Below are 15,429 nucleotides of genomic sequence, written 5' to 3'. Positions count from 1 at the left end.
TTCATGCATGTTGCACCATTCTGACAGGGATTACTTTCACATTCATCGATATCTACATGGAGTCAAATAGACAACCAAAAATGCAGTGAATTACTAGATGGAAATGCGTAACAGCGCCGCTCTTGTGAATAATCACATAAACATTGTATCATATGAGCGAAATGTATACATTTGTGTACTTCTTAAACTTACACACGTGCGTTACGTGCAAAATATAGAAACAAAATAGAGGTCCAGAAACAGAAGCTAGATTTGTTTCTTTCTTATTTACATCTCTTCCGTTTTTGTATTGGTTAGAATCAATTGTAGTTGGGAGGCACTTTATCAAGATATAGTTTGTCGACTAAGGAAATCTTATTACTGTACGCATGTTTAAACTTTCACCTGTTTCACAATTGGTTCCTTGGTAGCCATCAGCACACGTGCAGCTGTATTGATTGACTTCATTCATGCATGTTGCACCATTCTGACAGGGATTACTTTCACATTCATCAATATCTACATGGAGTCAAAAAGAAAACAAAACATGCAGTGAACTATAAGATGGAAATGTGTAATAGCGCCGCTCGTGTGAATAATCACATAAACATTGCATCACATGAGGAAAATGTGTACTTCTGATACTTACACATGTGCGTTACGGGCAAAATATAAAAAATGTATGAAGGTCCAGAAACAGAAACTTATTTGGTTCTTTTTTATTTAGATCTCTATCGTTTTGATGTTTGCAAGAAAGAAATCTTGTGTGGAGGCATTTAAACAAGATATAGTTTGTCGACTAAGGAAATCTAATTGACAGGGATTGCTTTCACATTCATCAATATCTACATGGGAATCGAAAAGACAACAAAACATGCAGTGAACTATTAGATGGAAATGTGTAACAGCGCCGCTCTTGTGAATAATCAAATAAACATTGTATCACATGAGGAAAATGTACACATTTGTGTACTTTGAAACTTACATATATGCGTTACGGGCAAAATATTAAAAAAGAATAAAGGTCCTCAAACAGAAGCTAGATTTGGTTCTTTTAAAAGTGACCGTCAATACGCTAAAGGAATTCATTTGTTCGAGGGCTTCCCTTTTTTTTGTAATTCAGGATTCAATTTGGCGTTCACGTGACTAAAGGAAATCTCATAGATGTAAGCATTGATGAACATTCACCAGCTTCACAATTTGTTCCTGTGTAGCCATCAGCACAAGTACAGGAATGTTGGTTGACTTCATTCTCGCAAAGTGCACCATTCTGACTTGGATTACTGGCACATTCGTTGTAAAACAAAATATGCAGTAAAATATAGGATATAAAAGCTACAAGCGTTTGCAAAACATGAACAAACATATTTAGAACTCCGCGCTCGTGAGTAAAAATGGAAACAAAACATTCTTAAAGTCCTCAAATTGAAGTTTGTTTGTTCACTTTTAACTGAGAGTCAAAGTACGATGTGAATTTATTTACATTTTTTTCTCATTTTGTATTAGTAAAAACAAAATCTAGTGTGGAGGCACTTTAACAAGATAGAGTCTGTTGACTATGGAAATCTAATTGCTGTATGCATTGTCAAAGTTTCACCTGTTTCACAATTGTTCCTTGGTAGCCATCAGCACACGTGCAGCTGTATTGATTGACTTCATTCATGCATGTTGCACCATTCTGACAGGGATTACTTGCACATTCATCAATATCTACATGGAGACAAAAAGACACCAAAACATGCAGTGAACAATTAGATGGAAATGTGTAACAGCGCCGCTCGTGTCAATAATCAAATAAACATTGTATCACATGAGAAAAATGTATACATTTGTGTACTTTGAAACTTACACACGTGCACTGTAAAAATAGCGAACGCTAGACGCGTCTTTACGTGTCCAAAATGTACATGTCGGTGTTCAAATTTGAACGGCTAGTGTTCATATTGTTAACACTAGTGTTCATATTATTAACAATGATGTTCTAAACCTGAACACGTAGTGTTAACAACTATCTCCTTCAAGTGTTCAAAACTCAGCATCACAGAAATTTTACAATACTGTGAAACAATTAACAATCTTTTGTGTTTTTTACTTTACAATGGCTTTATTAACTTTACTTTTGCCTCGCTGTCCGGCATACGTACACGGATTTCGGTGTAACGAATTTCACAATAAATGGAAAATATTTCCGGTCTACAATAGCTGAAAGCATGTTTTTTCAAAAAAGGAAGTATACAAATAATTTTACACGTTTATTACGGGTTGAAATTTTGAAATTTTGAAAAGAAAATCAAAAAACCACTATGAACGTTTAAATTTTAACATCGGCGTGCAAGAGGCGTTCTACTTCTTAACACTTGGTGTTCAAGTTTGGTGCCTTTTCTTATCCCATGATGCATCAAAACGGAAGTTGCGACATTTTTCTTGTAAGCGCACGCTGAAGTCGTGATCGTGCGAAAGCAAGACCAGAAAGGGTAAGTTTTCTCTCCAAAATATTAAAAGGTATTGGATTTTGAAGCATCTGTATTATTATCCTTCGAAATGAATTGTATTGTACTTTGAAAAAGCTTAACTACGTGAAGAAACCTTTATTTCTTTCAGTGGCTGCTGTGAATACGCAGCAGTGTTTTGGGCCATGGGGTATCGATCGCACTCGGGTCAAGGGTCATCACTGGAGCGATATGCCACATTACCGCTGTGTAATCACAGCTAACACATGTCTTTTAGTAACCACAATCGCATGTACATTTAAAACTTTAGTTAAACATCGAAGAATATTGTTTTAGCATATGAGAGTTGGCTTTGCTTTTACTTTTCATCAGTTGATGACACGAAGAAGCCAATATTTTGTAACATTGACGAAAGAGGCACTGTATACAAAAGTCACCCCTTTTCCTTAACCTAATAAGGCCAAATTGTCTTTCATTTGAAGTCTCATGTCGCCATATTATCTATTGTTGCATTATTTTCAGGATGTGAAAAGTTGGATGAACGTGAAATCGAAGAGTTATTACAGAAGCTATTGGTACAGAAATAATATGAGTGTACAGATTGCTGTCTGGAAACAAGCTTGAAAACCTCAGTTCATCTCTGATGTAGATTTGAACTTTCGAGGGTTAGTAACTGAATTGATAATTTTCTGTATTTTTGTTCTGAATTTATCTGAGCTATGTCCAGAACGCTATGATTAAGTAAATGTTACTGGAGAATAAGCTTTCAAATACTTGTAGTCTCCCTTATCAGATGCAATGGTGGAATGAAGAATTAAAGCAGAAAGCCACAGAAAATTCACAGTAAAAAATTTACACTCTAAATTTCGGAATTTTCTGAAATTTCCACTCTGAATTTTCTGTCGCTTTCTGCTTCAAATCTTCATTGCACCCTGGCATCTGATGAAGGAGACTTCACGTCTTTGAAGGCTTATGCCAGTAACATTTAGTTGATCATAGCCTCCTACCAAATCTTTGATTATTTTATATTTTAGATCAAGACGTCTTTTGTTCTCGGTTTGTTACTGATGTTAGCTTTGCTGTTAAGGACGTAGACCTTGTATCATAGGTAAATGTGTGGCATCATCCTCAAATGTTTACATCCCAAGCTTTTTCTTCAAAACGGCCAGTACGATTCATTTAATATTTGGAGTACAGGTTTCCGGGGATTTTCCTAATCATATATGTACAAGTTATGATGAAATACACAAAATTGTATTTTTGAGACATTAAAGACATTTCAGACATTTTTAAGACATAAGGAATTATCAAAATGTGATATATTCAAGTAAGCCAAATTTTTAGCTTTTTCAAACAGATGTTTTCGTACGTTTTTGCAAGTATGAACATATAACGTTATCCTCAATAAGTAAAACCTGTTTTGTCACTACTTTGTTCATATTGTTTGAAAACGATCTACAGTGTTTATGGGGATTTTCTTTTGTTTATGTTTTGATAGGAAGGTGTTAATTAGCGTTGGTGTTTTCCTCTGACAAACTTTACAAAGTGGCCATATGGCCAGTTTGTAAAGTTTGTCAGAGGAAAACACCAACGGTGTTTATGTGCCCAATTGACACTAAATAAATGTATTTTACTAAAGAATTTTTGTGTATTTTTAAATTAAATAATTTTACTAAATATAAGTGGTCTGTTTTGTTATTTCCAGGCTTGAACACCCAATGAACGCGCAAAATTAAAGGTGTTCAACAAGTGCATATCATGTGTTCTAACCTTTAACACACTTATCGTTGAACGGCGTCCATGCGTTCAAAAGTGTTACAGCCCTTTGAACGCGTAAATGCGTTCAATTTTTGAACGCATTTCATGTGCAACGTGTGTTTCAGATATGGAACACATGGTGTTTAATATATGTCTGATGAACACGAAGTGTTCAAAATCTGCACACGTGTGTTAAAAAATTGAACATTGGTTGAACACGTAGTGTTAAATTTCTGAACGTCTAGACGCGTTCAAAAAGTGTTACAAAAAGGCGTTTAATTGGTGTTCTATCCTTGAAAACTTAACTTTACTGTGTGCGTTACGTGCAAAATATAGAAACAAAATAGAGTCCAGAAACAGAAGCTAGATTTGTTTCTTTCTTATTTACATCTCTTCCGTTTTTGTATTGGTTAGAATCAATTGTAGTTGGGAGGCACTTTATCAAGATATAGTTTGTCGACTAAGGAAATCTTATTACTGTACGCATGTTTAAACTTTCACCTGTTTCACAATTGGTTCCTTGGTAGCCATCAGCACACGTGCAGCTGTATTGATTGACTTCATTCATGCATGTTGCACCATTCTGACAGGGATTGCTTTCACATTCATCAATATCTACATGGGAGTCGAAAAGACAACAAAACATGCAGGGAACTATTAGATGGAAATGTGTAATAGCGCCGCTCGTGTGAATAATCACATAAACATTGCATCACATGAGGAAAATGTGTACTTCTGATACTTACACATGTGCGTTACGGGCAAAATATAAAAAATGTATGAAGGTCCAGAAACAGAAACTTATTTGGTTCTTTTTTATTTAGATCTCTATCGTTTTGATGTTTGCAAGAAAGAAATCTTGTGTGGAGGCATTTAAACAAGATATAGTTTGTCGACTAAGGAAATCTAATTGCTGCACACATTTTCAAAGTCTCACCTGTTTCACAATCGGTTCCTTCGTAGCCATCAGCACACGTGCAGCTGTATTGATCGATTTCATTCATGCATGTTGCACCATTCTGACAGGGATTGCTTTCACATTCATCAATATCTACATGGGAATCGAAAGACAACAAAACATGCAGGGAACTATTAGATGGAAATGTGTAACAGCGCCGCTCTTGTGAATAATCAAATAAACATTGTATCACATGAGGAAAATGTATATATTTGTGTACTTTGAAACTTACATATACGCGTTATGCGCAAAATATCAAAAAAAAGAATAAAGGTCCACAAACCGAAGCGAAATTTGGTTCTGCGTTATTTACATCTCTTCCGTTTTTGTATTGGTAAGAATGAAATGTAGTGTTGATGCACTTTAACAAGATATGGTTTATCGACTAAGGAAATCTAATTGCTGCATGCATGGTGAAAGTTTCACCTGTTTCACAATTGGTTCCTTGGTAGCCATCAGCACACGTGCAGCTGTATTGATCGATTTCATTCATGCATGTTGCACCATTCTGACAGGGATTACTTTCACATTCATCGATATCTACATGGAGTCAAAAAGACAACAAAACATGCAGTGATCTATTAGATGGAAATGTGTAACAGCGCCGCTCGTGTCAATAATCAAATAAACATTGTATCACACGAGAGATATACATACATTTGTGTACTTTTGAAACTTACACATGTGCGATGCGGGCAAAATATCAAAAAAGAATAAAGGTCCTCAAACAGAAGCTAGATTTGGTTCTTTTAAAATGACCGTCAATATGCGAAAGGAATTCATTTATTCGAGGGCTTCCCTTTTTTTTGTAATTCAGGATTCAATTTCGCGTTCACGTGACTAAAGGAAATCTCATAGATGTAAGCATTGATGAACATTCACCAGCTTCACAATTTGTTCCTGTGTAGCCATCAGCACACGTGCAGAATTATTGATTGACTTCATTCCCGTATTGTGCACCATTCTGACATAGATTACTGGCACATTCGTTGGAAAAACAAAATATGCAGTAAAATATAGGATAGAAATTTACATGCGTGTGCATAAACATGAAGAAACATATATATATATATTTAGAACTCTTCGCTCGTGAGTAAAAAATGGAAACAAAACATTCTTAAAGTCCCCAAATTAAAGTTTGTTTGTTCGTTTTTAAGTGAGAGTCAAAGTACGATGTGAATTTATTTCCATTTTTTTCTGATTTTGTATTAGTAAAAACAAAATCTAGTGTGGAGGCACTTTAACAAGATAGAGTCTGTTGACTAAGGAAATCTAATTGCTGTATGCATTGTCAAAGTTTCACCTGTTTCACAATTGGTTCCTTGGTAGCCATCAGCACACGTGCAGCTGTATTGATTGACTTCATTCATGCATGTTGCACCATTCTGACAGGGATTACTTGCACATTCATCAATATCTACATGGAGACAAAAAGACACCAAAACATGCAGTGAACAATTAGATGGAAATGTGTAACAGCGCCGCTCGTGTGAATAATCAAATAAACATTGTATCACATGAGAAAAATGTATACATTTGTGTACTTCTGAAACTTACACACATGCGTTACGTGCAAAATCTGAAAAAGAATAAAGGTCCACAAATAGAAGTTAGACTTGGCTCTTCTAAAGTAACCGTCAACATGCGAAAGGAATTCATTTATTCGAGGGTTTCCCTTTTATTTGTGTAATTCTGGATTCAATTTCGCGTTGACCTGACTAAAGGAAATCTGTTTGCTGCACGAATGGTCAAAGTCTCACCTGTTTCACAATTGGTTCCTTGGTAGCCATCAGCACACGTGCAGCTGTATTGATTGACTTCATTCATGCATGTTGCACCATTCTGACAGGGATTACTTTCACATTCATCAATATCTACATGGAGTCAAGTAGACAACCAAAAATGCAGTGAACTATTAGATGGAAATGCGTAACAGCGCCGCTCTTGTGAATAATCACATAAACATTATATCATATGAGGGAAATGTATACATTTGTGTACTTTGAAACTTACACACGTGCATGCGTTACGTGCAAAATATAGAAACAAAATAGAGGTCCAGAAACAGAAGCTAGATTTGTTTCTTTCTTATTTACATCTCTTCCGTTTTTGTATTGGTTAGAATCAATTGTAGTTGGGAGGCACTTTATCAAGATATAGTTTGTCGACTAAGGAAATCTTATTACTGTACGCATGTTTAAACTTTCACCTGTTTCACAATTGGTTCCTTGGTAGCCATCAGCACACGTGCAGCTGCACTGTAAAGTTAAGTGTTCAAGGATAGAACACCAATTAAACGCCTTTTTGTAACACTTTTTGAACGCGTCCAGACGTTCAGAAATTTAACACTATGTGTTCAACCAGCGTTCAATTTTTGAACACACGTGTGCAGATTTTGAACACTATGTGTTCATCAGACATTATATTGAACACATGGTGTTCCAAATCTGAACACACGTTGCACATGAAATGTGTTCAAAAATTTGAACGCATTTACGCGTTCAAAGGGCTGTAACACTTTTTGAACGCATGGACGCCGTTCAACGATAAGTGTGTTAAAGGATTGAACACATGATATGCACTTGTTGAACACATTAACTTTTGGCGTTCAGGGGGTGTTCAAGCCTGGAAATAACATAACGGACCACTGATATTCAGTAAAATTATTTTATTCTAAAAATACACAAAATTAGTTGAGTAAAATACAATTATTTAGTGTAAAACGGGAAAATAAACATGGCCACTTTGTAAAATTTGTCAGAGGAAACACCAACGATGTAAACACCTTCCTATCAAAACATAAACAAAAGAAAATCTTTATAACACTGCCGATCGTTTTCAAAATATATGAACAAAGCAATGACAAAACAGGTTTAACTTCAATATTGTGGATTACATTATATGTTCATACTTGTAAAAACGTACAAAATATCTATTTTGAAAAAGCTCAAAATTTGTCTTACTTATTGCGTTGAAAACAGTATTCGTATGAAATGTTTACTCCGTTTTTGTAAGATAGTTTGAGACATTTCCTCTTGTATAGACAATTGCAAACTTGGAAAAAGGTTAGTCACGGCTTCTCTGACGCACATGGTACATAGTTGTCGGCACTAAAGTAAACATAACATAATGCACAACATGTCAAGTTGTCACAAAGTGTCACAGTAAGACACAACATGCAGAAAGTGGGTAAGGGGTCCTTGGAGGTGAAAACCCATTTCCTTGTCCAACAAAGTCCTTCATGAACGAGAAGATTTGATGGTTTTTAATACCTTTAAATAAACTCTGAAATAAATCAGTGACATTTCAAAACTCTACTTCTCAGAAATTAAAAACACATTAACTAATTTTGACTTCGTTTCATAAGTTTTGTTCTGTATGTCAATAAGCATTTGCTGTTGAACCTGGAATTTCAGTCCTTACTTAAATTCACTTGTAAAAGGAAACTGCAGTCTAAAACCAATGGCAAGAACCTAAATGTTACCCATTTCAACACCAATATAGCAATACAACAAGCGACTTAGACGTCGAAAGAGCTCACAGTGTTATGTAAAGGATCTCTGACAGCTCACTTCGGGATGGCCTCACCAAAAATGGGAAAAAGCTGCAAAAAATACACAATTGAAGATTTCACCATGATTTGGACATACCAAATTGGATCATCCCAAAAACATGTGTAGCAAATATCAAAGCTATCAGACAGGTAATTTTTAAGATACAAATTTTTTGACCAAAAATGGTAAAAATTGACCCAAAATAAAATTTACAGATTTCATCATAACTTGAATGTATCACATTCTGATAATTCCCTATATCTTAAAAATGTCTGAAATGTCTTTTATGTCTCAAAAATACAATTTGCATATTTCTGCATAATTCGAACAATCTGAAAAAGCTATACGAAAAGACTTAGGCCTATGTCAAAAATATCAAAGCTGTTCATTAAGTAGTTTTGAAGAAGATTTTTAAAGATTTTTCGACCAAAAACGAAAAAAATTGCCATGTAAAATAAAGATTTGAAAATTTCATCACAACTAGCACAAATTTTACGAAGGTCATTCTTAGGGACATGTTTACTAAATATTGAAGACTTCGAACCACCAGTAAGAGAGAAGAAGATTTTTGCAATAAAATAGCAAAATTCGCCTCAAAAATACAAATTTGCGTATTTCACCATAACTTTAACATATGATTAGGGTAATCTCTGGGAACCTGTACTCCAAATATTAAAGGAATCGTACTGGCCGTTTTGAAGAAAAGCTTGGGATGTAAAAATTTGAGGACAATGCCTCACATTCACCTATTAGATAAGCTCTGCGTCGCTGAAAGCAAAGCTAAAAAAAGTAACAAATCGAGAACAAAAGACGTGTTGATCTAAAAAACAAAATAATCTAAGATTTGGTAGCAGGCTATGATCAATTAAATGTTACTGGAGCTTAAGCCTTCAAAGACGTGACGTCTCCTTCATCAGATGCAAGGGTGCAATGAAGAATTGAAGCAGAAAGCGACGGAAAATTCAGAGTGAAAATTTCAGAAAATTCAGAAATTCAGAGTGTACATTTTTCACTCTGAATTTTCTGTCGCATTCTGCTTTAATTCTTCATTCCATTCTTGCATCTGATAAGGGAGACTACACGTATTTGAAACTTATTATCCACTAACATTTAGTTGATTATGGCGTTCTAGCAAAGCTTAGATAAATTCAGAACAAAAATACAGAAACTTATCAAAATTCAGTTACTGACCCTCGGAAGTTTAAATCTACATTAGAGATGAACTGAGGTTCTCAGGCTTGTTTCCATACAGCTACCTCTACACTCATCTTCTTCAATTTCTGCACCATAACTCTTCGATTACCAGGTAAATCCAACTTTTCACATCCTGAAAATAATGCAACAATTATAGATATTATGGCGACATGAGACTTTAAATGAAAGACAGGTGACCTTATTAGGTTAAGAAAAGGGGTGACTTTGGTATACAGTGCCTCTTTTCGATACTGTTACAAAATATTGGCTTCTTCTTGTCATCAACTGATGAAAAGTAAAAGAAAGGCCAACTCTCATATGCTGAAACAATAGAGTGTACACTCTGCGATGTTTAACTAATGTTTTATATGCGATTGTGATTACTAAAAGACATGTGTTAGCTGTGATTACGCAGCGGTGTGTGGCATATCGATCGCGCTCGGGTCAAGGGTCATCGCTACAGTTTTGCGGTGATGACCCTTGACCCGAGTGCGATCGATACGCCATGGCCCAAAACACCGCTGCATATTTACAGCTAATGTATGGTATACAAGCCACTGAAAAAAAAAAGGTTTCTTCACGTATTTTAGCTATTCCAAAGTGCTACACAAAATAATTTCAAAGGATAATAATACAGATTCTTCAAAATTCAACATATTTTACTATTTTGGAGAGAAAACTTACCCTTTCTGGTCTTTCTTCGGCACGATCACGACTTCAGCGTGCGTTTACAAGAAAAATGTCGCAACTTCCGTTTTGATGCATGACGGGAAAGAAGAGGCATCAAACTTGAACACCAAGTGTTAAGGAGTAGAACGCCTCTTGCACGCCGATGTTAAAATTAAAACGTTCATGGTGGTTATCTGATTTTCTTTTCCAAATTTCCAAATTTTAACCCGTAATAAACGTGTAAAATTATTTTGTATAGCTTTCTTTTTAGAAAACACATGCTTTCAGTAATTTTAGACCGGAGATATTTTTCACTTAGTGGGATTTTCGTTACATCAAATCCGTGTACGTTTGCCTAACAGCGATGCAGCAGTAAATTTAATATAGCCATAATAAAGTAAAAAACACTAAAGATTGTTAATTGTTTTACAGTATTGCAAAATTTCTGTCATGCTGAGTTTTTGAACACTTGAAGGAGATGGTTGTTAACACTACGTGTTCAGGTTTAGAACACCATTGTTAATAATATGAACACTAGTGTTAACAATATGAACACTAGCCGTTCAAATTTGAACACTGACATCTACATTTTGAACGCGTAAAGACGCGTCTGGCGTCCGCTATTTTTACAGTGTGTATTGATTGACTTCATTCATGCATGTTGCACCATTCTGACAGGGATTACTTTCACATTCATCAATATCTACATGGAGTCAAAAAGACAACAAAACATGCAGTGAACAATTAGATGGAAATGTGTAACAGCGCCGCTCTTGTGAATAATCAAATAAACATTGTATCACATGAGGAAAACGTATATATTTGTGTACTTTGAAACTTACATATACGCGTTATGCGCAAAATATCAAAAAAAAGAATAAAGGTCCACAAACAGAAGCGAGATTTGGTTCTGCGTTATTTTCATCTCTTCCGTTTTTGTATTGGTAAGAATGAAATGTAGTGTTGATGCACTTTAACAAGATATGGTTTATCGACTAAGGAAATCTAATTACTGCATGCATGGTCAAAGTTTCACCTGTTTCACAATTGGTTCCTTGGTAGCCATCAGCACACGTGCAGCTGTATTGATTGACTTCATTCATGCATGTTGCACCATTCTGACAGGGATTACTTTCACATTCATCAATATCTACATGGAGTCAAAAAGACACCAAAACATGCAGTGAACAATTAGATGGAAATGTGTAACAGCGCCGCTCGTGTGAATAATCAAATAAACATTGTATCACATGAGAAAAATGTATACATTGTGTACTTCTGAAACTTACACACATGCGTTACGTGCAAAATCTGAAAAAAGAATAAAGGTCCACAAATAGAGTTAGACTTGGCTCTTCTAAAGTAACCGTCAACATGCGAAAGGAATTCATTTATTCGAGGGTTTCCCTTTTATTTGTGTAATTCAGGATTCAATTTCGCGTTGACCTGACTAAAGGAAATCTGTTTGCTGCACGAATGGTCAAAGTTCTACCTGTTTCACAATGGTTCCTTGGTAGCCATTAGCACACGTGCAGCTGTATTGATTGACTTCATTCATGCATGTTGCACCATTCTGACAGGGATTACTTTCACATTCGTCAATATCTACATGGAGTCAAATAGACAACCAAAAATGCAGTGAACTATTAGATGGAAATGCGTAACAGCGCCGCTCTTGTGAATAATCACATAAACATTGTATCATATGAGGGAAATGTATACATTTGTGTACTTTGAAACTTACACACGTGCATGCGTTACGTGCAAAATATAGAAACAAAATAGAGGTCCAGAAACAGAAGCTAGATTTGTTTCTTTCTTATTTACATCTCTTCCGTTTTTGTATTGGTTAGAATCAATTGTAGTTGGGAGGCACTTTATCAAGATATAGTTTGTCGACTAAGGAAATCTTATTACTGTACGCATGTTTAAATTTTCACCTGTTTCACAATGGTTCCTTGGTAGCCATCAGCACACGTGCAGCTGTATTGATTGACTTCATTCATGCATGTTGCACCATTCTGACAGGGATTACTTTCACATTCATCAATATCTACATGGAGTCAAAAAGAAAACAAAACATGCAGTGAACTATAAGATGGAAATGTGTAATAGCGCCGCTCGTGTGAATAATCACATAAACATTGCATCACATGAGGAAAATGTGTACTTCTGATACTTACACATGTGCGTTACGGGCAAAATATAAAAAATGTATGAAGGTCCAGAAACAGAAACTTATTTGGTTCTTTTTTATTTAGATTTCTATCGTTTTGGTGTTTGCAAGAAAGAAATCTAGTGTGGAGGCACTTAAACAAGATATAGTTTGTCGACTAAGGAAATCTAATTGCTGCACACATTTTCAAAGTCTCACCTGTTTCACAATCGGTTCCTTCGTAGCCATCAGCACACGTGCAGCTGTATTGATTGACTTCATTCATGCATGTTGCAACCATTCTGACAGGGATTGCTTTCACATTCATCAATATCTACATGGAGTCAAAAAGACAACAAAACATGCAGTGATCTATTAGATGGAAATGTGTAACAGCGCCGCTCTTGTGAATAATCAAATAAACATTGTATCACATGAGGAAAATGTATATATTTGTGTACTTTGAAACTTACATATACGCGTTATGCGCAAAATATCAAAAAAAAGAATAAAGGTCCACAAACAGAAGCGAGATTTGGTTCTGCGTTATTTACATCTCTTCCGTTTTTGTATTGGTAAGAATGAAATGTAGTGTTGATGCACTTTAACAAGATATGGTTTATCGACTAAGGAAATCTAATTACTGCATGCATGGTGAAAGTTTCACCTGTTTCACAATTGGTTCCTTGGTAGCCATCAGCACACGTGCAGCTGTATCGATTGACTTCATTCATGCATGTTGCACACCATTCTGACAGGGATTACTTTCACATTCATCAATATCTACATGGAGTCAAAAGACACCAAAACATGCAGTGAACAATTAGATGGAAATGTGTAACAGCGCCGCTCGTGTGAATAATCAAATAAACATTGTATCACATGAGAAAAATGTATACATTGTGTACTTCTGAAACTTACACACATGCGTTACGTGCAAAATCTGAAAAAAGAATAAAGGTCCACAAATAGAAGTTAGACTTGGCTCTTCTAAAGTAACCGTCAACATGCGAAAGGAATTCATTTATTCGAGGGTTTCCCTTTTATTTGTGTAATTCAGGATTCAATTTCGCGTTGACCTGACTAAAGGAAATCTGTTTGCTGCACGAATGGTCAAAGTTCTACCTGTTTCACATTGGTTCCTTGGTAGCCATTAGCACACGTGCAGCTGTATTGATTGACTTCATTCATGCATGTTGCACCATTCTGACAGGGATTACTTTCACATTCGTCAATATCTACATGGAGTCAAATAGACAACCAAAAATGCAGTGAACTATTAGATGGAAATGCGTAACAGCGCCGTTCTTGTGAATAATCACATAAACATTGTATCATATGACGGAAATGTATACATTTGTGTACTTTGAAACTTACACACGTGCATGCGTTACGTGCAAAATATAGAAACAAAATAGAGGTCCAGAAACAGAAGCTAGATTTGTTTCTTTCTTATTTACATCTCTTCCGTTTTTGTATTGGTTTAAAATCAATTGTAGTTGGGAGGCACTTTATCAAGATATAGTTTGTCGACTAGGAAATCTTATTACTGTACGCATGTTTAAACTTTCACCTGTTTCACAATTGGTTCCTTGGTAGCCATCAGCACACGTGCAGCTGTATTGATTGACTTCATTCATGCATGTTGCACCATTCTGACAGGGATTACTTTCACATTCATCAATATCTACATGGAGTCAAAAAGAAAACAAAACATGCAGTGAACTATAAGATGGAAATGTGTAATAGCGCCGCTCGTGTGAATAATCACATAAACATTGCATCACATGAGGAAAATGTGTACTTCTGATACTTACACATGTGCGTTACGGGCAAAATATAAAATGTATGAAGGTCCAGAAACAGAAACTTATTTGGTTCTTTTTTATTTAGATTTCTATCGTTTTGGTGTTTGCAAGAAAGAAATCTAGTGTGGAGGCACTTAAACAAGATATAGTTTGTCGACTAAGGAAATCTAATTGCTGCACACATTTTCAAAGTCTCACCTGTTTCACAATCGGTTCCTTCGTAGCCATCAGCACACGTGCAGCTGTATTGATCGATTTCATTCATGCATGTTGCACCATTCTGACAGGGATTGCTTTCACATTCATCAATATCTACATGGGAATCAAAAAGACAACAAAACATGCAGGGAACTAGTAGATGGAAATGTGTAACAGCGCCGCTCTTGTGAATAATCAAATAAACATTGTATCACATGAGGAAAATGTATATATTTGTGTACTTTGAAACTTACATATACGCGTTATGGGCAAAATATCAAAAAAAAGAATAAAGGTCCACAAACAGAAGCGAGATTTGGTTCTGCGTTATTTTCATCTCTTCCGATTTTGTATTGGTAAGAATGAAATGTAGTGTTGATGCACTTTAACAAGATATGGTTTATCGACTAAGGAAATCTAATTGCTGCATGCATGGTGAAAGTTTCACCTGTTTCACAATTGGTTCCTTGGTAGCCATCAGCACACGTGCAGCTGTATTGATCGATTTCATTCATGCATGTTGCACCATTCTGACAGGGATTACTTTCACATTCATCGATATCTACATGGAGTCAAAAAGACAACAAAACATGCAGTGATCTATTAGATGGAAATGTGTAACAGCGCCGCTCGTGTCAATAATCAAATAAACATTGTATCACACGAGAGATATACATACATTTGTGTACTTTTCAAACTTACACAT

General features: G+C 35.7%; 1 protein-coding gene across 1 annotated transcript in view; it reads right to left on the bottom strand.

Annotated features, from left to right (window-relative positions):
• Positions 1-15,429, bottom strand: part of LOC139117621 (neurogenic locus Notch protein-like) — a 62,030-nt gene extending 46,601 nt beyond the window's left edge. The window contains exons 1-4 of the mRNA XM_070680863.1: positions 15,426-15,429; positions 15,172-15,285; positions 6,449-6,562; positions 4,689-4,802 (exon numbers count right to left, since the gene is read on the bottom strand). Of these exons, the coding sequence (XP_070536964.1) occupies positions 4,689-4,802; positions 6,449-6,562; positions 15,172-15,285; positions 15,426-15,429 (346 nt within the window). The remainder of the gene's footprint in view (positions 1-4,688; positions 4,803-6,448; positions 6,563-15,171; positions 15,286-15,425) is intronic.

The sequence above is a fragment of the Ptychodera flava genome, chromosome 18 (assembly GCF_041260155.1).
Source record: "Ptychodera flava strain L36383 chromosome 18, AS_Pfla_20210202, whole genome shotgun sequence".
Taxonomy (NCBI): Eukaryota; Metazoa; Hemichordata; class Enteropneusta; family Ptychoderidae; genus Ptychodera; species Ptychodera flava.
This window is presented reverse-complemented; position numbering and strand designations above follow the sequence as displayed.